This window comes from Vanessa tameamea, chromosome 2 (genome assembly GCF_037043105.1).
Source record: "Vanessa tameamea isolate UH-Manoa-2023 chromosome 2, ilVanTame1 primary haplotype, whole genome shotgun sequence".
In the NCBI taxonomy this organism is placed as follows: Eukaryota; Metazoa; Arthropoda; class Insecta; order Lepidoptera; family Nymphalidae; genus Vanessa; species Vanessa tameamea.
The window spans coordinates 9,402,428-9,426,184 of record NC_087310.1 but is presented as its reverse complement, the minus strand read 5'-3'; the positions used below and the strand labels follow the sequence as shown (position 1 = coordinate 9,426,184).

The 23,757-nt window shown below is 31.7% G+C and overlaps 2 protein-coding genes across 2 annotated transcripts; both read left to right on the top strand.

Annotated features, from left to right (window-relative positions):
• The first annotated feature begins 644 nt into the window (after window positions 1-644).
• Window positions 645-16,795, top strand: LOC113394681 (cytochrome P450 10-like). Its single transcript, XM_064216373.1, has 18 exons — window positions 645-883; window positions 1,967-2,076; window positions 3,006-3,096; window positions 3,518-3,703; window positions 3,936-4,324; window positions 4,861-4,929; window positions 5,614-5,782; window positions 6,883-7,056; window positions 7,200-7,354; window positions 8,897-9,059; window positions 9,951-10,060; window positions 10,240-10,330; window positions 10,968-11,153; window positions 14,958-15,349; window positions 15,582-15,650; window positions 15,888-16,056; window positions 16,381-16,554; window positions 16,638-16,795. The coding sequence occupies exons 1-18, from the start codon at window positions 733-735 to the stop codon at window positions 16,793-16,795; spliced, it is 3,006 nt and encodes a 1,001-aa protein (XP_064072443.1). The 5' UTR covers window positions 645-732.
• A 2,039-nt stretch (window positions 16,796-18,834) lies between these two features.
• Window positions 18,835-22,636, top strand: LOC113394692 (cytochrome P450 4C1-like). The gene is made up of 7 exons (XM_064216356.1): window positions 18,835-19,033; window positions 19,781-19,928; window positions 20,004-20,181; window positions 20,253-20,321; window positions 21,507-21,679; window positions 22,111-22,148; window positions 22,469-22,636. The coding sequence occupies exons 1-7, from the start codon at window positions 18,835-18,837 to the stop codon at window positions 22,630-22,632; spliced, it is 969 nt and encodes a 322-aa protein (XP_064072426.1). The 3' UTR covers window positions 22,633-22,636.
• The last annotated feature ends 1,121 nt before the right edge of the window (window positions 22,637-23,757 follow it).

Below are 23,757 nucleotides of genomic sequence, written 5' to 3'. Positions count from 1 at the left end.
TTGATGACGTGGCCCTTCCAGTCTGCTCCGACTTCCGGTATCTCGGTTCACTCATTCAAGGCGATGGCAAAATAGATCGAACGGTGAAGCACAGGATTAGCACAGGGTGGATGAAATGGCGGCAGGTTACGGGAACAATTTGTGACCCCCGTATCCCCCTTAAACTTAAGGGCAAGATCTATAAGACCATAGTCAGACCTGCTGTTCTATATGGATCAGAGTGTTGGGCTATAAAAGGGATGACTGAAAGACAATTGCATGTGGCGGAGATGAGAATGCTGAGAGGAACGTGTGGTGTTACGCGAATGGATAGAGTAAGGAATGAGTACATAAGAGGAAGTTTGAAAGTGGCACCGGTAACCGAGAAGCTATCTGGAAATCGGCTGTCTTGGTATACCTTACATTTTCGTGCTTTAATACACAAAAGAAATCAATAATTATACATTGCAAAATAGTTTTGTAATTTTAAGAGGTTATTCCTCTGAAGTACTCGTGCACTAAATGTTATCAAACGTCTCTTTAGAACAGCCGCCATGATCTTATATCGGACAGAAGGTCAATGTTATAAGTAATTTTGTTAAGATAAGTAGTAACCTACTTCAATTACATTCAAATATATTAAATGTTTTTCGTTCATCATTGTTAGTCAGCTTACATAGAGACAAGTCGTGTTTATACAACGAATTTAATATTGAGATAAATGTATTGTGGCTAGTTCAACTAAAATATAAAATGTTTTGGATTTTATCGTTTTTGGTTGTGTTATTGTTAATGTTGTGCTATTATATCGAATATTTAATAAGAGATGAAAAATTTGATAAGATCCCAGGACCTAAAGGGCAATTTCTTATTGGAAATGGATACGAATGTCTTATGGAGTCTGGTAAACTTGTAGACGTAAAGATTTATTTATTTATTTTAATATCAAAAAGTCGGATAAGTGTTGTACCTATTTTGTGTTATCTATTAAATCTATGTAAATACGATGCAACTTGTTGATTATAATTAATATAATTATAGTATTTTTTTTTATCTTCAAGTGCAAACATATTTTATTTTTTATCTTTTATTATTTTGATGATAGTTAATACAATGTTTTTTACACATAATGTTTTAATTGAAAATTATAATAATTATTTTGTTTTTAGTTTCTGAAACAGTTATAATGAATGACATTCAGTACGTCGATAGTGTTAATTTGCTTTTAATAATTAGTTATCTCATAAAATAGATAAGTTAAAGCAATTTGTATACATTATGATAAATGCGATCATCTATACTCTCCGAATCTTTGGATTAATTGCAACGATACAGTCGCGGTTTGGTCAAAGTTGGCGCGGTTTATTATTTTTTTTTTAATGTTATAGTTTGTCGAACGGGCAAATGGGACACTTGATGATAACTGGCTACTACTGTCAATAGACATTACTGCTGTAAGAAATATTAACCATACCTTACATCATCAATGTTGTTTACACCTTTAAAGGCGTAACACTTTGAATGTTACTCACATCAGTTGGTAATTTTAAGTGCATAGTGATATGTTAATGGTGTAACTTTTTCAATAAATAAATTATCAATGCGCCCACAACCTTGGGACCTAAGATGTTATGTCCCTTGTGCCTGTAGTACACTGGCTCTCCCTTCAAACCGGAACACAGCAATACTAAGTAATGCTGCTTGGCGGTCGGATATATGATGAGAGGGTGTTACCTACTTAGACGGACTTGCACAAAATCCTACCACCAAGTATCGTATCGTAACCGATATAAATTAGTAGAATTTGTCCTCAGTTACGATTAAGCTGATATTAAACTGAAGAGTCATATAAATTGGATCGGGAACGTATCATTACCATTTACCGTTACAACTTAGTAGAATTGGCTCACAGGATCAGGTATTAAATCAACCTCGAACACAGGTCATATGTGTCACGATTCAAATAAAAATTTAACATTTCTTGCAGCTCAATTTTTCGCATATTTTCGCAATTTAACAAGCAAATATAAGGATATCTGCAAATTTAAAATATTTAACGTAAAGTTTGTCCTTTTATACAACCCAGAGGACATCGAGGTACGTGAAAATGTAAAAAATATATATGTAATATGTAATCACGCTCAGTCTCTCAGCTACTTGTGATCTTGTGTTTTACATTTATGAGACAATAAGAATACTTTAAAATTACTGTTGTTCATTAATATCCGAGATGGCCCAGTGAGCCGAGATGGCTCAGTGGTTAGAACGCGTACATGTTAACCGATGATTGTTGTATCATGTGTCATGTAAGCGACACTGAATTTTCATGTGCCTAATTTGTGTTTATAATTCATCTCGAGTTCGGCGGGGAAGGAAAACATCACGAGGAAGCCTGCATGTGTCTAATTTGAACGAAATTCTGCCGCATGTGAATCCACCAACCCGCATTGACGCAGCGTGGTGGAATATGCTCCTAACCTTTTCCTCAAAGGGAGAGGAGGCCTTAGCATAGCAGTGGAAAATTTACAGGCTGTTACTATTATATTTATACCATTATTATTAAAATCAATCAAGTAACTAGACATCTTTGTTTCTTTAAACTAGCAAATCTTCATAGACGAGTTGTTTGCGCTTTTTGTATATCTTTCTATTATTTGGATTGACTTTATTTGCCAGTGTCAGTAGCCCCGTCTTGCAAGATGCACGCACATAGTAACTATCACATACAGAGCAAGAAGAGGCCGGGAGCAAGTAGTGTTCTGGCGATCTCCTCTTCCGCCAAAAATATTTTTAAAAGACATTCTGATTCACCATGCCGATGACTTGACTTCATCGTAGCATCCGGGGGCTTACTCCCCTTCGACCCTGGGCTATGAGGTGCCCGCTGACAGCACTTTTGTTGCCAGACAGCATCATAATTTCTAGTACTTACATCAATGTGATGCACATCTTTTGTTTTACAGAAAATGCTTCTTTAAACGTCTTTTTAATATAGACTTGGGATAATCTAATTTTTATCTTTGCAGACTATACTGACGAATACAAAATACAATGATAAAGGATATATTTACTATTTTCTTCGACCGTGGTTAAAAGATGGCCTGCTCATTAGTGATGGTAATGTTTTCACATAAATTAGATAATTCGAAATCACTAACTTAAAAGATCAAATTATATTTTATTCAAGTAAGCTAAAATGTATTTTCTAGGAACACCCAGTCTTATCATCTTGACGATCTCCGTTGTCGAGTAGTGTGTACACCGGTTTTCATGGGTACGCCACTCCGAGGTCCCGAGTTCGATTCCCGGCCGAGTCGATGTAGAAAAAGTTCATTAGTTTTCTATATTGTCTTGGGTTTGGGTGTTTGTGGTACCGTCGTTACTTCTGATTTCCATAACACAAGTGCTTTAGCTACTTACATTGGAATCAGAGTAATGTAGGTATGTGATGTTGTCCAATATTTATTTATTTTATTTATTTATTAGATATAAATCATATTGTACTACAATGTTTATGAACTTAATTTACAATTACTAGGAGCGAAGTGGCATCAACGGCGGAAAATTCTGACTCCAGCATTCCATTTTAACATTCTCCGACACTTCAGCACCATATTGGTGGAGAACAGCGAGCGGTTTGTGGAAGATCTTCGGCCAGAAACAGACAAGTCGGGAACGGACATTTACCCTCTCATAGCTGGAATGACATTAAATTCGATATGTGGTGAGTAACTATATATGTATCTAAATAGTAACTCATTCATAATATATAATGTTTTTCAGAAAAGCACGTTAAACTTCCGTACAGATGTCAATCAATAAATGGTTACATATACATATGTATGATATATAAAAAAAATATAAAAATACTGATAAATAGATATATTGGACTTTATGGAATTATTAAAAATTACATATCTTTATATGTATATATTTTACGCAATAATTATTTATAGAAACAGCAATGGGTACATCTTTAGATAAGGAGAAAAAAGATTTCGGAACAAAATATAAAGATGCAATACATACACTGGGAACGTATATACTTCATAGAGTTCAACGTTTTTGGCTACATCCAATGACATTGTTTAACTTAAGCGCCGTTGGGAGAAGTCAGAAGAAATTATTGAATGAGATTAGTTCTTTTCGTGACCATGTTATTAAAAAAAGGCGACAAAATGGGACTTACAAGAATTTGTATACAGACGTTGTGAACGAGAGCGGAGATGACTTAATAGGTCAAAAGAAACGATTGGCCATGTTAGATTTGTTACTAGAAACAGAGGTGAAAGGAGAGATAGACATCGAGGGAATTAACGAGGAAGTCGACACGTTCATGTTCGAGGTAATAATTGGTAATAATTTATGAACCTTCCATTCTGATGTTATAATGTAAAAGAGGTATTTGTTTATAAACGAATGCAATAAAATATATTTAAATAGTTCGCTGAATATAATAAGTAAAAAATTCATAGCATCTTAATCTAATAAAAAAATACCATTACGATCTCATCAAACAGCTTTACGATTTGATAGAAACTTTACAGAATTGAGGTGGACACGAGTGGTGGTTTTATATATAATTTTTTGATATACGATTTACCGCATATAGAGGGAAAATTTCAAATTCAATACAGGCAGAATGATCAATATATATATATGTATGTATTTATTAATGCAAATTACTTGGTTCTAATTTCAAATTGTAAAGTAACAATTATAAAAATATGTTTATCGAAATGGTCATCATAAAATGCACTGCTTATATTATCGTCTTGGCCTTCAAATCTAAATATTTAAATTGTAACTATTATCCTCTTCTACACAGATACCGACTTTAAAATGCAATTTATCTCAAATAGTCTTCTTGTTTTGTTTTAGGGGCACGATACAACCGCGGCTGCAATCCAATATGCGTTTATGCTGATTGCGAATCACCCAGACGTTCAGGTACGACATTTTTTGTTCAAATAAAAAAAGTATATACATACTTTCATTGTCACGATTAGGAAAATATAATAGCAAATAATAATTTAATTAAGTCTACTTAATATTTATTGTGTAATATTATAATGCATGGCGAGACTACCTAATTGAGTAAGTAGTAGAACTTTTGCCTTGAAAATTTTGAAATGTAATTTTTTATTTTGGGTGTGATATTGTATCTACTGTTGGTTGTCCTAATGAAAATAAAATAGTGAATACTATTTCATTATTATTATATACTATCTATATACTTTACTATCTTCACACATCCGTAACTGGCGCCTAAAATATTTCTGCTGGATCCGTGAACGCGGCTTTAATTCAATCAGTCATATATATTCTTTTCTTATCTCTATTAATTATATACATACTTGAATGTATGTCCAGAAATCACACGACTACTCCTTATATTGGTTTACTCTCTACTCATAAAGTACTATCAAAATCAATACACGTTGTCATACCCGTGGATATATAGTATTCGGTTGAACAGTTAAAAGTTGATAAGCTGAAGCAGAACATTATAACGAGTCATGGAGCAGCGTACGAAAAGCGATACTTATATAGTTTTGCCACTGACAAAATATATTATATAATAATTATTATATAATAAGTATTTCATAATAAGTGTAATGTTTAATTTTTTAGGATAAAATACTAGAGGAGTGCCGACAAATCTTCGGCACATCTGATCGAAAGCCTACGATGTCTGACTTAGCAGATATGAAATATTTAGAATGTTGCATCAAGGAAACATTAAGACTCTACCCCTCAGTTTATTTTATTGCAAGATATTGCAAACAAGAAATCAAATTGAGTAAGTATCGATCTATATCTCTCAGACTTATCGCTACTTGTATAGACAACGTATTTGCAACTTTGATTTTACAAAATAAAGTTATTATTAATAAACGAAGTTCAAATCACTGTGGAGAACTAGCATTATTTAACTATTACGCTAAAAATAAGCAATAGGATTTTTTTGGTAGTGAAAAATAAGTTATGAAATTTGATAAAAATTAAAATATATGTAGAACTATATTTAAATATTTTGATTTTGAGTCATAAAATCGTATTATTAATTTATTATATTAAAATTAAAAGTCGTAAGTTTTAGTCTGTATATCACGTGACCTCAAACACGAGCCGGCATGGTGTGGCGTCAGATAGGCAAAAACTGTCATTTCAATATCATCTGGCACTTTGAGAAACAGCTTTTCTGGAGTTTTAATGCTAGTATTTGCACATTACACTCCAACGATAGTGATTGTAATTCATTATTATCCCAAAAAACACCAAATATTTATAGCTGTTAACGGTGAATGAGTGCCAGACTGTTGTTTTTATCAGTGTGACGTCGCCAAAATTACTGACAACGATTTCTCGGTTATAAAAAAGGTTTAAAATTTAATTTAACATATTAGAATACATAGGGTATTCTGAAAAGATACTGTTAGTTCCTTTAACCGAGACGTTTAGAAGCAATATTATGGCCACTCTTCCACATCTGTCTTTTAATAAGAATTCACATGTTTTTAAAATTCAATAATTGGGCGACTATTGGAATTCATAAAAGTAGGCAACGAATGTGCGAGTTTTATAATATATTGAATATTTGTAAAAAATCACAAATTGACAAACGTTCGCCGGTTCTTCTCAGGTCACGGTATTTTCTTTTCCGAACCGTTGGTAGTAATCAATTTGACAATCAACAAGTAAGTGTAATGCTTCTATCCTGAATAAAGGAATTTGGTTTGATTTAACTTGGTTATCTGTGCTGAGGAAGGAGATTATGGGGATAGGTTTGACTGGTCATAAATATTTCGCTCAGATGTCTCCCGTGTATTCATACTATTAGATATAGGCATATATTGAAAAAAATATCATTTATTTTATATGTTATCCTTTTTTGTTAAGAAAATTACGAGTGCCCAGCTGGATCAGACTGCTCAATTCTAATCTTCGACTTGCATCGGCGTAGTGATCAGTTCGTCGAACCTCTCAAGTTCCGACCGGAAAGGTTTCAAGAGGAACCCACTTGGCACCCATTCGCTTACATACCTTTCAGCGCAGGACCCCGGAACTGCATAGGTTATTTAAAACTTGACATTAAATAGTATTATATATTGTCCGCGTTGCGTTTACTTGTATTTAAAATCAAACATTAAAATCAATAAAATATTCGAAAATATAAGAGGTGTAAAATAAATAACGAATTATTTTTTACGTGACAGGTCAAAAATTTGCTATGATGGAAATGAAGTTGGCGATATCTGCGGTTCTTCAACAATACAGGTTGTTACCAGTTACTAAGCCGGAAGACATCGATTTTATCGCTGATATCATATTACGACCAAAGGAACCCATTTACGTCAAGTTTGAAATTCGCTGAAACGAATATATTGTATTATAAAATAAAAATGTTATCGCCGAAGAAATATCAGATATATATATATAGATATAGTGCTGAAAAATATTATTATAATCTATATCATCATTATAATATCGTAGATCACCTACGATGATCTACGATTTACCTGAGGAAATTTTAAAAACATATATATTATATAATATAATACACATTTTAAATGTTTTTTAATTTTAATTACGTATTTGTCATTGCTATTTGAATACAATAGTATTATTAACATATTACTATTCTTTGTTTTTACTGATGAATGAATGAACTTTGTTCTTGAAATAAATACTATGATAATTTATTTGTGGTCATTTTTTTCATACACCTAAGTTCATGAAACGTTGCTTAGAATAGCATCTGTTGTTTTAATAAATTTAATAACTTTGGAGCTATTATGTAAGAACAAATTCGAATTAACCGCAGAACACTATCGAGGAATTTCTGATGTCTGTGAGTGATATGCTATAACGATTATTATAATTATAATACAATATGAAGGATACGTGGATAAAAATAGTGTATCACTGTAATCGGAAATTGATATTTTCCTTGTGAGATACGCAAGAAGTATAAAGTTGAACAAATTTGGCCGGACCAAAATTTATTCATATCTACACGTTCTAAAAAAATATCTGAATATTTTTTTTTTTAATTTATCTTGTGTATTACCGCCATAGACATTTTTATATGATATAGGTAGGTGGATAGGCAAATGGATCACCTAATGGTAAGTGGTTACGAATGCCCATAGACAAAGGCGCTGTGAAAAATATTAATCGTTCCTTGGGAATTACGTTATGTGACTTGTGCCTATAACACTGATACACTCACCCTTCCAATCGCAACACACCAAAACTAACCACCAAGTATATATCCATGCTGTTGGTGTATCTTATCTGTAATTTATATCAATGAATTTTCTAATGTGCCTACATGTTTTTACTAAGCAGCAGCTTAGCTTTAGGTAATTACTTAATAATGAATTTTAAAAACAGAATTCCATTTTCCTATTTTTAAATAATGAATACATTTAAGCAAACGTATCACATTATAATAAAATCATTATCGAGGCTGGCAATACATTTAAGCATATTTTGATATATTTATGTGTTTACCATAAGCGCCTAATATTTTTTATAATTATAAATTCAAATTTAAAATGTTACTAAAATTAATTAAAATTAATTTAAACAGTTGTAATACTGTATTACAAATCAATTTAAACGAAATTATCGATTATTTATTTTCCTTTATAAACATAAAGAGGCTATACCGCTAAGACTGAATGTAGATCGTAAAGCTACTTGTTTAATAATATTCAGAATAAACTAATACATAATATGTGATATTATTAATAATTGTGTTAAGCATAGTACTATCATTAAAAGATATCAACGATGTGTTATATATTTTCGTTTATCATTGTTGGAGTCAGTGTACAGAGGGACCAGTCGTCTCTTTTTATATAACGGTTCTAATATTGTGATAAAATATATATTGTGACTTGTTACAATTAAATTGAAAATGATTTGGACTCTTTTATTAACGGCAGTGTTAATCTTAATACTTTATCATTATATAAACTATTTGTTTAAAGATGAAAAATTTGACAAGATCCCAGGACCTAAAGGGACATTCCTCATTGAAAATGGTCTAGATTTTCTCATGGAATCTGGTAAGATATTGGATTTAATTTTTTATTTATTCATTATTTTTTTAATTCTACTGTTTAATCTAATCGTAACTGATATTTTTAATGAATGTAATGATTCATTTACTCCATCGATCATTGTTACACATCGATTTACAGACAACGCTTTAATTCAAAATAATTATTTTTGCCTATTATGATAATATATATTTATTATAATATCATATTTTGTGATTTCAATAATGAGATTATAATATTATTATTTAGTGTAGGTACATATTTTTTAATGTATAATGTGAGCAGACTGTCAAGTTGGCCACCTGATTGTAAGTGGTCACCACCGACCATAGACATCGACATTATTAGAAATATTAGCATCCCTTTCATCTCCAATGCACCAATACCCTCGGGAACTAAGATGTTATGTCCCTTGACGGTAGAATATACAGCGAATGGTTGGTACTTACTCAGATGGCCTTGAGCTTTCCTTCTGTCATGTAAACATTTCAATAGATATCTTATTTTGTTGTTAATTTCTGAAACAGAGACACATTGAATAAGACTGTTACGCAGATAAATTTTAATCAACTTCTTATAAATTAGTTATCTCATAAAAGTCATATGTTAAGGCAACTCAGCTAGCAGTGAGTTTTTGTACGTGAGATAATAGTTTGTACATAATTTGAATTATGTTACCTTACCTTTGTAACAATATAATGTATACTTTGTAACTATTACACACCATGTACAAACATAGGTTTTTATAATAGGAGTTTCATGAATGTCGAGTAGATTATTTTATAAACTGTATTTTTACAATAAAATTAAATTTGTTTTACACTAATTCACATTTCAAACATTTCGTTAATTTTCAAGTACAGAATAAAATAAACGAACTTTACAATTATTTTTCAGCTCAATTGTTCGCATATTTTCGCAATTTAGCAAATAAATATAAGGATATCTACAAATTAAAAATATTTAATAAAAAATTCGTAATAATACAGAACCCAGAGGACATAGAAGTAAGTGTATTCTAATTAATAAATATAAGTATTTAAATAATTGTGTTTTATGATTTTCTAAAAAGATAAAGAACGCATTATGTTTTTCTAGTTAAGGTGGCGTATTCTAAATTATGTGTTTCTGTATCCAAAAAATTAAAGAGGTAAATTATTCTAATGTTTATTTATTTATTTAACAGACAGTATTAACGAATACAAAATACAATGACAAAGGATTTATGTACTACTTTCTTCGACCGTGGTTAAACGACGGCCTCCTTGTTAGCGACGGTAATATATTCATATCTATTTAAAATTACGTACTAACTTAAAATGTAGCAATAATTACATTGAAATATTTTATTGATTTTATAAAAAAAAATATTTACTTGTTTATTTAAGAATACTATTTGTGCCCCTTGAAAATAAACCGTTTTTGTTATTAGAAGTTTTACTAGTATACATACAAAGGTTTTTCTGTTTATTTTATTAGTGCTATTCTGTAATAATTAGTTTCGTATCTCGCTCGACAAAGTAAAAAATAGAAAAAAATATATTGATGAGCTTAGCATAATTCGAAATTCGAATAGTTCATAATTGGTACATGTCTTAGGTTACACTACGACAAATAAAAAAATCACCACCATGCCGATGATTATTAAGAAAATATTCAAGATCAGAAGTCAAAAGTATCGGTTTTTCACATTTTTCTCATACAGTGGTTAGTGTTATTATAAAATCATTATTTAGGTATTTAATTTATTAATTAAAACTAAGACATGTAACAATTTTCTGATTGATGTAATTATTTCAATTGAAATGTCTTTCTCGATCGGACTAGTATGCACTTTAAATGTTGCATATCTGACAGTTCACCGTCATTTTCTAACAGACGAAACAATTAATAAACTTAATTTAACTGAATTAGGAGCGAAGTGGCATCAACGGAGGAAAATCCTGACTCCAGCATTTCACTTTAACATACTCCGAAACTTCAGCACCATATTGGTGGAGAACAGCGAGAAATTGGTGGAAAGTCTTCGATCAGAAACAGACAAGTCGGGTACGGAAATTTACCCTCTCATAGCTGGCATGACACTAAATTCGATATGTGGTAAGTAACTATCTATGTATCTAATTAGTAAGTCATTCAGAACAAATAGTTCCGAATCGATTTTTCAGAAAGCCAACCTAAACGTCCGTACAGATGTCAACCAATAAATGGTTACATACATGTATGATGTAAAAAAAATTATAACAATACTGATAGCTATTAATATTGTAACAATCCGTTTCTTATCAAATTAAAAATGTCAACGAATTGGACTGTATGGAATTAATTAAAATTACATACAAGTTGGAAACGGAGATACTCGTATACTCTTTCATTGCTGGCATGACATTAAATTCTATACGTGGTAAGTAAACTGTGGTGGAACTAATGGGATTGATATCGAACCATACCAAAAAATATAAATCAGTATTATGGACTTTTGTAGTTTTGATAAATATCGATTGCAACGTTTATCAATCCGCAACAAATATTTGATAGCAACAGTAGCTATGCTATAACCGAAATTAGAGTGGTGCCATTTTATGAGTCAAAGTTCAGGGTTACTTTCGAATTAATATTTTAATTAAGTATGCAATTTTATTAGATTAAAATAAAAGAAAATGTCGAGGATTTCCATTAAATATTTAAATAAAAAACAAAATTTTAAAATAGATCTGCAGTAATAGTTAAAATTATAGCCGGGAAAACAAAATTTATGCCTAGTCTCGGATTCGTGTGAGTTTGAAGTTAATTCTGTTGGTTTTATTTTTCATTTGCAATTATTTTTACAAATAGTATTAATTATTAGTCTTAAACTTAACAAAAGTTTCGTAACCATAACGTATGGATACTTCGTTCGAACAAGCCGGTCAAATTGTGACATTGGTGCGGGAAGGTTTGGATCAACGAACACTTGCTAAAAATTAAAATTTAAGCCAGTCTACGGTTTCTAGAGTATACCGTAGTTTTGTAGATACAGGTTCTTATAAAAGTAGACTCGGTAACGGCAGAACTGAAGCAATCACCCGTCGTGACGACCAATTTATTGTTTCAAAGTCAAAACAGAGCAGAATGAAGTGCATAAACGTTAGTCCAAAGATATGTACAGCTCACAGACTCTCGTTTAAAATGTATGCGTGAACATCTTTATTGAACTGAAGAGCAATGAGCCTCTATATTGCTCACCGATGAGTGTAGGACATGTTCAAATTGTTCAGACAGTCGCAGAAGAGTCTATCGTCGACGTGAGGAGAGATATGCTCAAAGTTGCATCGAGGAGTGTGTTTCTTTTGGAGGCGGTTCGTATATGGTGTGTGGTGGCATTATTATGACATGGTTCGTCAAAACGGTAGAACGGTAAAACGGTGGTTTGACGGGACTATGCTATACAACAGTGGTTTCAGAAGCTCATGTGGTACCTTACAGGGCATTAACAGGCGAAAATTTTACGGTAATGCAAGATAATGCCCGACACCACGCCGCTGCACTAATTCGACATAATTGCAAAGAGGTTCGGATACGTAACATGAATTGGGCAGCATGTAGCCCGGATCTTAATTCCATTGATCAGGCTTGAGACACTTTAAAAAAGCTGTATATGCAAGAAATCCTGTGTCCACAAAGGAGGCAGTACTAAGAATAGCGATAAGAGTGAAACAATATTCGGCAACCCATAGATCTGATTAGGGTTTAATAACCCTAATCAGATCTATGGGGAACCGATTATTGAAGGCAATACACCTTATTAAAAGAAAAAAAAACCTGTGCTTCAACTGTGTTTTTTATTGTAAAAACCGACGAAAACCAATTTTTGTTTCATTTATCGTTTTTGTTTAATAAAATGTATGGTCCTTTCTAGTATACATAGATACACTTAAGGTTATGTTTACTATATGCTACACTGATATAAAGTTAACGAACCAAAGTATAGGTTTTAATTTAAATTTGCATAAAAAGTTTAAATACTTAGTTGCAGTTTATGAGTCCGTCAGTGTATATCTGTTTATATATACTAATATGAATTGATATTAAATAAATTATTCATTTATATTATTAATATTACTAAAATTGAGGCCTTAAGTATATACAAATAAGAATTAGAAATAGTTATTATTATTTGCGGAGTCGGAAACTTGGCATTCTAAGCTTATCCTTACTTCTTGTGCACATATAATGATTATCAGTGAAAGTGATCAATGCTACTGTGAATATACATAATATTGTTGTAAGTATGTTGTGACGCAACAGTGAGTATTCCTACTTTGTTAAAAACATCCCCAAGAGAGTCTCTAGCTCCAGATTATAAATAGATCGGATTGCTCTCTTTTGTAAGATAAAAACAGATTCAATATCTGCAGCATTACCCCAAAGTAATATGCCATATGACATAATACTCTGAAAATAACCAAAATATTCTAGACGAGCGGTATCAATATCATTTGGTTGTCTAACTTTTCTAACCGCGTATGCTGCGGAGCTGTCTTCCTGTCAGGGACGATAAATGAGGACTCCACCGAAGTTTGGAATCCAATGCTATTCCCAAAAAACCGTTGTATCGGCTACATCAAGACGGCCACCATTTAAAGATATATTATAATTTTGCTTTCTAACATTGGGTAGGGTAAAAACTACACATTTTGTTTTTTGAGTATTCAAAACTAAATTATTTACTGTAAACCAATCGTGTATATGTGATAATGCACCATTCACATCGTCATAGTCAGTTTTTTTCCTGTCTACCTTAAAATTAGTGAAGTATCGTCAGCAAATAATACTACAGCACAAATACCTTTAACATAGAAAGGAAGATCATTTATATATACTAGAAATAGAAAGGGACCTAAAATTGATCCTTGTGGAACACCTTTTTTTAACGTAGATCCAGAAGACTATGCCATTAATGAAAACTTGCTGGACTCTTTGACTTAATTATGAAGCAATGAGATCAAGATGGTCCAAAGCCATGTGCCTCCTTAATTTTACTTAGGATACTACATACTATAGTCTATGATCCCGCTGCAGAATCAGTGTACCCATCGTGTGTTTGCTAAAAACCAAATTTTTACACATATTTATGAATAGGAGAATTTATATCTACCAGGTTGCCTATCAAAATTTGGCCGCTAGTATTTATAATAAAATTATTAATAATTCTTATTTCGTCAAAAATTTCATTGACTTGTTTTTTCAATAAAATGTCGTCCACTTTACGGCAACACCTAGCACTTTCTTTCTTTTTTTTTCCAAAAATACACTAAATCTGGTTCGAGATATAATTATATGTAATTATTTATCTAATGTTATTATAAAATTATGTACACATATCACTCGTTTTTTGTCTTAGATTAGCTAGACCTTATATTCGTAATCCGGATCTTTTTTTTTAATATAATAATCTTGTATATGAATGCGTTAAATAAAATAAATTTATAGTTTTTTTATTTTATTTAACGCTTCTGCACGTTTCCTATTACTGATTAGTATGAAATTTTTTTGAAGGATTCTTTATTAATTAATTTAATTTAATTCGTCATGATCTGTTAAAGATTAATACGAAATGCTTCTTTTTTTGCCCAGACAATCAGAATTGCGAATCAACTGGGAACTGCTATTAGTGTTTTACCCGCCCTTTCACGTGGGTATTATTTGTGCAGTTACATTTTTAATGTCTACAACTAATGAAAAACTGACTTTCTATTTTCTATGAAACACCTAATTATAGTATTGATAATTTTCTTAAGACATAAGGAAAAAATCCAGAAAAAATGAATTATTAAGAACGTTAGGAAAACTATGTACTTATTTCCAAAATAAATTACTCGAATGATTATTGTGAGAATCAATATTAGTTCCTATTATTTTCAGAAACAGCAATGGGTACAGCTTTAGACAAGAATTCGAAGGACATTGGAAAAAATTATAAAGATGCAATACATATACTCGGAAAATACATAGTTTATAGGAGTGAACGATTTTGGCTTTATCCTATGACACTGTTTAACTTAAGTTCTGTTGGACGACATCAGAAGAAACTGTTGAAAGACATTGGCTCTTTTCGTGATCGTGTCATCAAACAAAGGCGGGAAGATGGAACTTACAAGAACTTGTATACAGAGGTGATGAACGAAAAGGAAGATGATGTCAGCATAGGTGAAAAGAAAAGATTAGCGATGCTGGATTTATTACTAGAAACAGAGGAGAAAGGAAAGATAGATATCCAAGGAATTAACGAGGAAGTCGACACGTTTATGTTCGAGGTTCGTTTATGATTTTTTTTTATACAAATTATTTGGTCTATAATTCAATATTTGAACTGACTTGTACACATATCAATATATTGGAAGAGTTTGCTGTTAATTTAGGAAGTAATTAAGATCATCTTATACTTATAAAACAAAGACGGTCAACTGTTGTCATAAAGTTAACTATGAACGTACTTTAAAATTACACTATAAATATAATTAGGTTCTTATTTTTTATTTTATTTAGGGACACGATACAACTGCGGCTGCACTTCAGTACGCATTTATGCTAATTGCGAATCATCCAGAGGTTCAGGTACAAATATGTTTAATTTTATAATTTGCATATAATATCTTCAACAAAATGTACATATTTTTAAGCCATTTTCATATTTCTTCTCGAAACCTTTTATTAATATGTGTCATGACAATTGAACCAACTGCTTGAATTTCGTTACAAAAGGTGGTAGATACCAAGTTTGTAAAAAACTAATTTACATTTTTTGCTGATTAACTAAATTATAAAATCACATGGTGGATCAAAACATTTCAGGATAAAATACTCGAGGAGTGCCGACAAATCTTCGGCACATCTGACCAGAAGCCTACGATGTCTGACTTAGCAGATATGAAGTATTTAGAATGTTGCATCAAAGAAACATTAAGGCTCTACCCTTCGGTGTATTTTATTATCAGATATTGCAAACAAGAATTAAAATTGAGTACGTATAAGTATAACAAGTGCTCAGAATCAATAACGATAACATTTTTTCAGTCAACTTTATTAACCTAAGATATTAATATTCATATCTATTTATAAATAAGTAACACATCTCGTCATATTGACGCTACTGGTGACATGAAGCGTGATTCGTTTTTGTTCAAAGAATTAAATTGTAATACAATGTCAATGTTTCTTAATATTAGCGTTTTCTACATCATTTTACGCGGCCATGACAGTTACACGCCATGCAAAGGTATGCCATGTATTAGAATGGCCATTGTAGCCGAAATAGTCCACACAGATATATAACTTATTTTTTTAGAAAATTACGAAATCCCACCTGGATCAGACTGCTCAATTCTAATCTTCGACTTGCATCGGCGTAGTGATCAGTTCGTCGAACCTCTCAAGTTCCGACCGGAAAGGTTTCAAGAGGAACCCACTTGGCACCCATTCGCTTACATACCTTTCAGCGCAGGACCCCGGAACTGTATAGGTAAAACATAACATAGATTAAAATAAATAAAATAAAACTTAACGTTCCTTCCTCCGGTTACAAAATTATTTCTTACTTGACAGGTCAAAAGTTTGCAATGATGGAAATGAAGTTGGCAATATCTGCGGTTCTTCAACAATACCGTTTGCTACCAGTTACTAAGCCGGAGGACATTGTCTTTATTGCCGATATCATCTTAAGACCAATGGATCCCATTTACGTTAAATTTGAAAAACGCTAATATAATTAAATTATTTTTTCTAATGTGTTTAATCTTTTTATTATATTCTACTATTATAATTCTCTAACATCGCTGCAACAATATTGTAAAACTTTAAGTTAGGCTATATAATCTCTGTCTGCTCCTTGAGGTGGGCTCGTAGGATGCGTATGTGTAGACGATTGCGTGGCCTTTCTGATCCGTGTTGAGAACCTCCATCGGATTTCAGAGGAAAAACATTTTATTATTACAAGGCCTGAAGAAAACAATATCGAAACTAACTAATAGAGAGGACACACCTAGTGTTATTTTATTCGGAGAGAATCTAATTCCTCTTACACATCTACGTCTACATATTTATCAAATATGCAAAAAACCATTAATTAAAAATCATATAGGTGTACCACTTAAAGAAATTTTCTCGTATTATATAAAAAATGTTCTATAGCCTTTTTTTGTCCAGTATAATAACATAACATAACATAATCAGCCTGTAAATTTCCCACTGCTGGGCTAAGGCCTCCTCTCCCGTTGAGGAGAAGGTATGGAGCATATTCCACCACGTTGCTCCAATGCGGGTTGGTGGAATACACATGTGGCAGAATTTCGTTGAAATTAGACACATGCAGGTTTCCTCACGATGTTTTCCTTCACCGCCGAGCACATGAATATTCAGTGGTGCCTGCCTGGATTTGAACCCGAAATGATCGGTTAAGATGCACGCGTTCTAACCACTGGGCCATCTCGGCTCCATTTTATTTTCCATTTGTCCAGTATATTTTTGTTTATTTACTCCTGTACTGACGCATACTTGATGGCCTGAAAATCAGTTATTAAATTATCGAAACTATTTTTAAGGCGTTACAACTACCTACCTAATATTTTGTAACAAAAGCAAAAATATGTAATTTGAAATAATTATATTTTGGTGATAGATTTAGATTTTTAACAGGCCTCTCAGACCGGAAATCGGATCGGACGGAAAGGCCTGTTAAACTTGTTAGGCTTGTTGAGACTCGTCGCTTTGTACGTATGGTACTACATATATAATAATATGAATCGAAATAATGAGTAATTTTGTATAATGCCCTTATTAAAAACAAGTTTTTATTTGTCAGCCATTTCGAACAAACAGGTGTGTCCAAATTATAGTTCGGCTCAATCGGTTAGGCAAAACTGTTTTAAAATTTAGCAGCAATATTTGGCCCCATATACTATAATTACAAAAGGTGAAGTTAAATATCCTAAGATATAGATGAATCGTTAACAGAATCGGAGGGCTTTTTCTATAAGGTCGATACCATTGTAAAACTCTTTTAAATTACCCTATTCCCATTTAATACCATTGAAGTTGAAATTTCTAAAAATATATTTTTTTTATAGTTTAGATAGACAGAAATGGGAACTAAGATAATCAGTCCCTTGTGTCTGTAGTTCTACTGGCTGACCTTTCACACCGGAATACTACAATACTAACTATTGCTGCTTAGCGGTAGAATATATGATGTGTACCCACCCAGACCGCCAAGTAAAGTTTTTGTGGATATTTACGTTATAAAATAAACACGTCCTAAATTCCAGCTTTCTGGACTTATGAGTTTGTAACGTTGATATACAAGATACGAGAGTTGATTTTATTATACAAATATTTTAATTGGATATCTATATTTTAATTTGTTTGCCATATGAATTTCTCAGAACTATTATAGACAAATTAAAAATTGCCCAGATTTACGGCACGCTTTTGAAAATAAAATATAATATATTTTGATACTATTATAATAAAACAAATGTATCATTACTATTGGTTATATTTTGTAGTAAAATTATTTATTACTGAGATAATATAAAGACCTATCGGATGTTATTATATCATTTATACAAAATCTGAAGATAAAATCGGGCGAAGGTTTCGAGTCACGGCACCAGATTTGAAGCAAGTTTTTATTTAAATTTGAGTTGTCTCGTAAGATAGGTGTGCTTTTGTATCATACATTTAATATTAAAATAGTGTTAAAATTGCATAAAATAAAATGTTTTACATACTTATATTGATATCAATGGTATTGTTGGGTTATTTACTTCTCGATCGAATGACTAAGGATGAAGAATTCGATAAGATACCTGGTCCAAAAGGAATATTTTTGTTTGACAATGAGAAAAGTAATGATCTAGTAAAGAAGCTTGAATTTGAAGTGAATAAAATAAAAACTGATCTTCATCCTTATGTAACTGACCTCTCATTGAATTCTGTTTGTGGTAAGTGCCTCAAATTATTCTATACATTATTATCTTAACCAGTAATTCCGTGTTAAATTGTGTTTATAATTCATATCGTGCTCGGCCGTGCAAATACAAATTCTAGTGAGTAACCCTGCATCCTGCTGAAATTCTGTCACGTATAAACCTGCATTGGAGCTGTGTGTATGAAGTTAGGTCCAAACCTTCTTAAAAAGGAACCCTTTGGCCTATCAGTGGATATACAGCCTGTTAAATTATATAACGTTGTACAATGTCCAGTCACATTATACGAAATAACCTTAACATTAATTCGTTTACCCGTTTCCGAGTCAATTTCAATTTCTTCAATTCCATTTATTAGTTCAATACATAATAAAATATATTTTGATATGTACAAAATACATTTTATATCATAGTAGAAGTATAAGTGGTTTTGTAGAAATGTGTTGTTTGTTGTTTTTAAACAAAACGCATTCTTGTGTTTTTAATAACAGTAGAAATGGACATGCAAATAAGAGGTTCGAATGTCGTTTCTTGAAAATTATATTCTATTACAAATACTGGTATAGCTTTTCTTTATTATTATAATTTAAATAAAAAAATGTTTAATGTTAAATCAAGCTAGCGAATCGCCAATAGACTCTGACAAGATATATAAACCACGTTTTGATACCGTAAAATCGACAATTTACCGCAAAATACTGGATCTATAATCTAAGTTCTCCCTGTAATAGCACTGCCATAAGTAATTTTAAATTATTTCAGAAACAGCAATGGGTATATCCTTAGATAAAGAAGCGTCTGATTTCTCGAAAACATATAAAAGCGCTGTACACAAACTGGGTTCATATTTATTTTATAGAATAAACAAAAAATTTGGCTTTATCCAAATAAGATATTTAGCATTTCTCCCGTAGGACGCGACCAAATAGATCTACTTAATCTTTTAAGTTCGTTTCGAAACAAAGTAATTGCTAAAAGAATAGAGAATAGTGATGATAGAAAAATATATACAGATAAAGCAAATGATGACTCATAGTGTGGATGATACAATCGGAACTAAAAAGAAAAGACTGGCGATGTTGGACTTGTTACTAGTATCTGAAAAAGAAGGTAAAATCGACAGGGAAGGAATTCATGAAGAAGTTGATACTTTTATGCTTGCTGTAAGGATTTCTTTTTTTTATTTTGTACAGCTTTTTGTTTTTTAAGTCCTAATATTTATACTTTGGTCTAGGGATATGACACCACGGCAACCGCTCTTAAGTACGCGTTTATGCTTTTAGCTAATCACAAAGAAGAACAGGTAAATTAAAAAGACTCAATATTAAGTAAAATATTTTAAATTTAAAATTAAAATTATCGACTATGGTTATTGATATTGATTTGACGATGGATATAAGACGCACTCATTTATTATGTAGGTATATGTATTAAGCAGTTATATTTATATCTAATAATACATATTTTAAATTATGGTTATATGGGTTTTGTTATGACGCACTCGGTATTATGCCTTCAAAGGCATATACACTAATCATATACGTTTTAAAATGTTATATGATTCACTTTTCAACTTAATAATCTAGTTAAATTAGGCATTAACATCACTTAAGTGACCATTTACAATCACTTTATTTTTGTGAGTAAAAAAGAACATAAATGTTTGTCTCAAATAAATTATTCGGCACCCATTTTTCCATAAAAAACAAAACTTCTTATTTCCTCGTGGAATAAATATGCATTAAACTTGGGTAATTGACTCCTATTAATATATATTCTATTGTATTCATATATTATTCTACTTTGATCTTTATTCAGAGAAAAAAAATATGTAGTTATAAAACCACTATATAGATTTTTCATCTGTTGTACTGCATTTGTTTAAATTACCCGAACGCTGTAAATTTTGATTTTAGAAACTTTATCGTCATTATTCCTTAATTTTCTCATTTATATATAAGTTTAGTGAAACGGATCATGTAACTTTAAAAAAAAAGGTAATTCATTTACATCTGTTTACATTTTTTCCAAATACAGCTCTAAATCAAATAATAAAGATTAAAATTTTCTTTTCGATTTTTTCGTAAATATAATATCACAAAATTGTTTGCATAATGAATGTCCACTTTATACTTAGTTATAGAAAATATTTATATCATAAAAAATTAGAAGAAAATAGTCTGTTGCATTCAAAAGTACATGACTCAAAGAACTAGCTTCGTATCACAAACACTGTCGAGTCACCAATTTATATATCGGATGCATCTCTATAACCATACTTTGTAACTTTTACGTCGAAATTGCTATTACCAATTCGCAATTGCTCCATAAGTCCGCGTCTATATTATCCCATTCTCCTCCATATGCAGTAAACCTAGAAAAGCTAGTAATTTCGACTAATACTGTAGTTGTAATATTTGCTATAATTTGTATTTCAAATAATATGTGTATTTTAAATAAGTAATAATTAATTGTTTTTCTTAAACAGGATAAAATTTTGGAAGAGAGTGCTCAGATATTAAATTCACCGGACAGTAAGCCTACCATGAACGACTTATCACAGATGAAATACTTAAAGTCGTGTATAAAAGAAACCTTAAGGTTGTATCCTCCTGTTCACTTTATAAGCAGGCAAAGTGACCAACCGGTGCAATTTAGTAAGTAAAGTAAAGAATAAAATAAATAAAAATAGAACAAATATCAACTAGCCTAGACAAGCCGATGTTTATACACCGATGTGAAAACGTTAATCACGTGGTGTGTTATTGTCATTCTAATAAATGAGGTCGTATAGCCGTGTAAACTAATTATCTCTAACATATAGGTATATTAATGTTTTTTATTGAATAATCACATACGAAGCTTCCGTGTGCTTGTTACTCACAAGAATGAAAAAAAATTAAAGGAATTTAATATATGTAATTACTTATGTGAATGTAGCGCCGGTATTTGGGGAGCTTTACCGTTCAATTAGCACGTTTCTATAGTCTGCCAGCAATCACGCTCAGCATGACGTTGAGGAAATTTTTGTTTGTCTCTTGTTGTTTTGATTCAAGAGGAAGGTTTATATGTATAACATATTCACATTATAGTAGAATTCCGTTTAGTGCTGGCCCAAGGAATTGTATAGGTTAAAATTTAAATATTTATTTAACCTGTTATTATTGGTTTCTTAATCATTGGTTTATATTGATTAAATGTTTGTGCGTCAATGGTAACTCAACCAGTATAATTAATAGTATATGTGATATCAATCCCATGATTGGGAAAGCATCAACAGTGTCAGGAATGGCAGACATTTCTTACAGTTTCTATGTCTTTTGAGTGTTGTTGACCAATCGCAATTAGTTTTCTAACTTCTAAATTAAACAAAATATACAGTAATATATATATATTTTTCTTTTTTATTCACGTGCTCTACACAAAACTCAAAAATATCGCTGATTTCAGGTCAGAAATTCGCGATGCTAGAAATGAAGATGGCCATCTTAGCTGTTCTCCGAGAATACCGACTTTTACCCGTCACTAAGCCGGACGATATCGTCATCTACATGTATTTGATATTGCGGTCAACGGAACCAATATACGTCAAATTCGAAAAAAGAAATGTCTAATAAATATATTCCAGTATACACCACCACCACTTCTGAATTGAAAACCGTATTGAATATATTAGACAGTTGTCAAAATTTGCCAGAGTGTACCTTTCAACATCTTGCAGCATCGTTGATATTGAGAGACTGTTTTCATTAAATGGCCTCGTATACAAAAACAAAATTCTTGCAGTCAGCAAATACTGATAATTTAGTCTTTGTTTAGAAAAGTTTACCACGATCGATTTTTTCAGTATTGATTAAATGTTATTATTAAAGTTGAACGGTTTACCGTGGAGTATTAGTTATTATTCTTCTTCTTATATCAAACAAACAATCAACCGTGTTGCGCAGAAATGTTCGATCATGGAGAAATACTAAAGTATTTATTTTAGGTTTATTAAGATAAAAATTGTTATAAAATAAAAAATGCTATGAAATGTCTTATATATATTTTTCATGTAAATATTATTATATATAATGCGAAACGATGTGTTTTTTTTTTATGAATACGTCAAAAGTGAAAATTTTACGCATTTAAATTGTTGATTACTACACACACTACCTGCAAAACTTTAAGAAGAAGTGAAGAGAACATTAGGGAGGTTGAAATTTCTGTAAGGGACGATCCAGAATCATCTATCGGCGGCTCTAGCAATACCAAGAACTAGTCTGCGGCGAATTTTGCATTTGGGCCTTAAACTACACCCATATAAGCTTCAAATTGTACAGGAGATGAAACCAAACGATTTCATTCAACGTAAATTATTGGCTGACACTATACTGGAGCGATTATTTAGCCTTGAGAATATTATTTACGGACGAGGCCCATTTTCACATCAATGGTCACGTAAATAAACACAATTGTCGATATTGGAGCACGGAAACCGACCGAGGGTTTCGGGTAACGGGGTGTGGGGGGGATATCTAAAGAGTCGAGTGTACTTTAATAAACCGACGACCATATCCCAATTAAAAGAAAACATCCACGAGGAGATAACCGCGATTCCTCGCAGCATATGTCAGCGAGTTTTCCAAAATTTTCGTAGTCGATTGCAGGAGTGCCAACGAGGAGACGGAGCACATTTCGACGATATTTTTAAAAAATAAATTTCAATAAATGTTTATTACGTTAAATAAATCATC

Coding starts and splice junctions, on each gene's coding strand:
- LOC113394681 (XM_064216373.1), top strand. CDS start 733: ATGTTTTGGATTTTATCGTTTTTGGTTGTGTTATTGTTAATGTTGTGC. Junction 3,097..3,517: donor TGGCCTGCTCATTAGTGATG/GTAATGTTTTCA, acceptor TACAATTACTAG/GAGCGAAGTGGCATCAACGG. Junction 10,331..10,967: donor CGGCCTCCTTGTTAGCGACG/GTAATATATTCA, acceptor TAACTGAATTAG/GAGCGAAGTGGCATCAACGG.
- LOC113394692 (XM_064216356.1), top strand. CDS start 18,835: ATGGTATTGTTGGGTTATTTACTTCTCGATCGAATGACTAAGGATGAA. Junction 19,929..20,003: donor AGATATTTAGCATTTCTCCC/GTAGGACGCGAC, acceptor AAAAGAATAGAG/AATAGTGATGATAGAAAAAT. Junction 20,322..21,506: donor CTAATCACAAAGAAGAACAG/GTAAATTAAAAA, acceptor TTTCTTAAACAG/GATAAAATTTTGGAAGAGAG.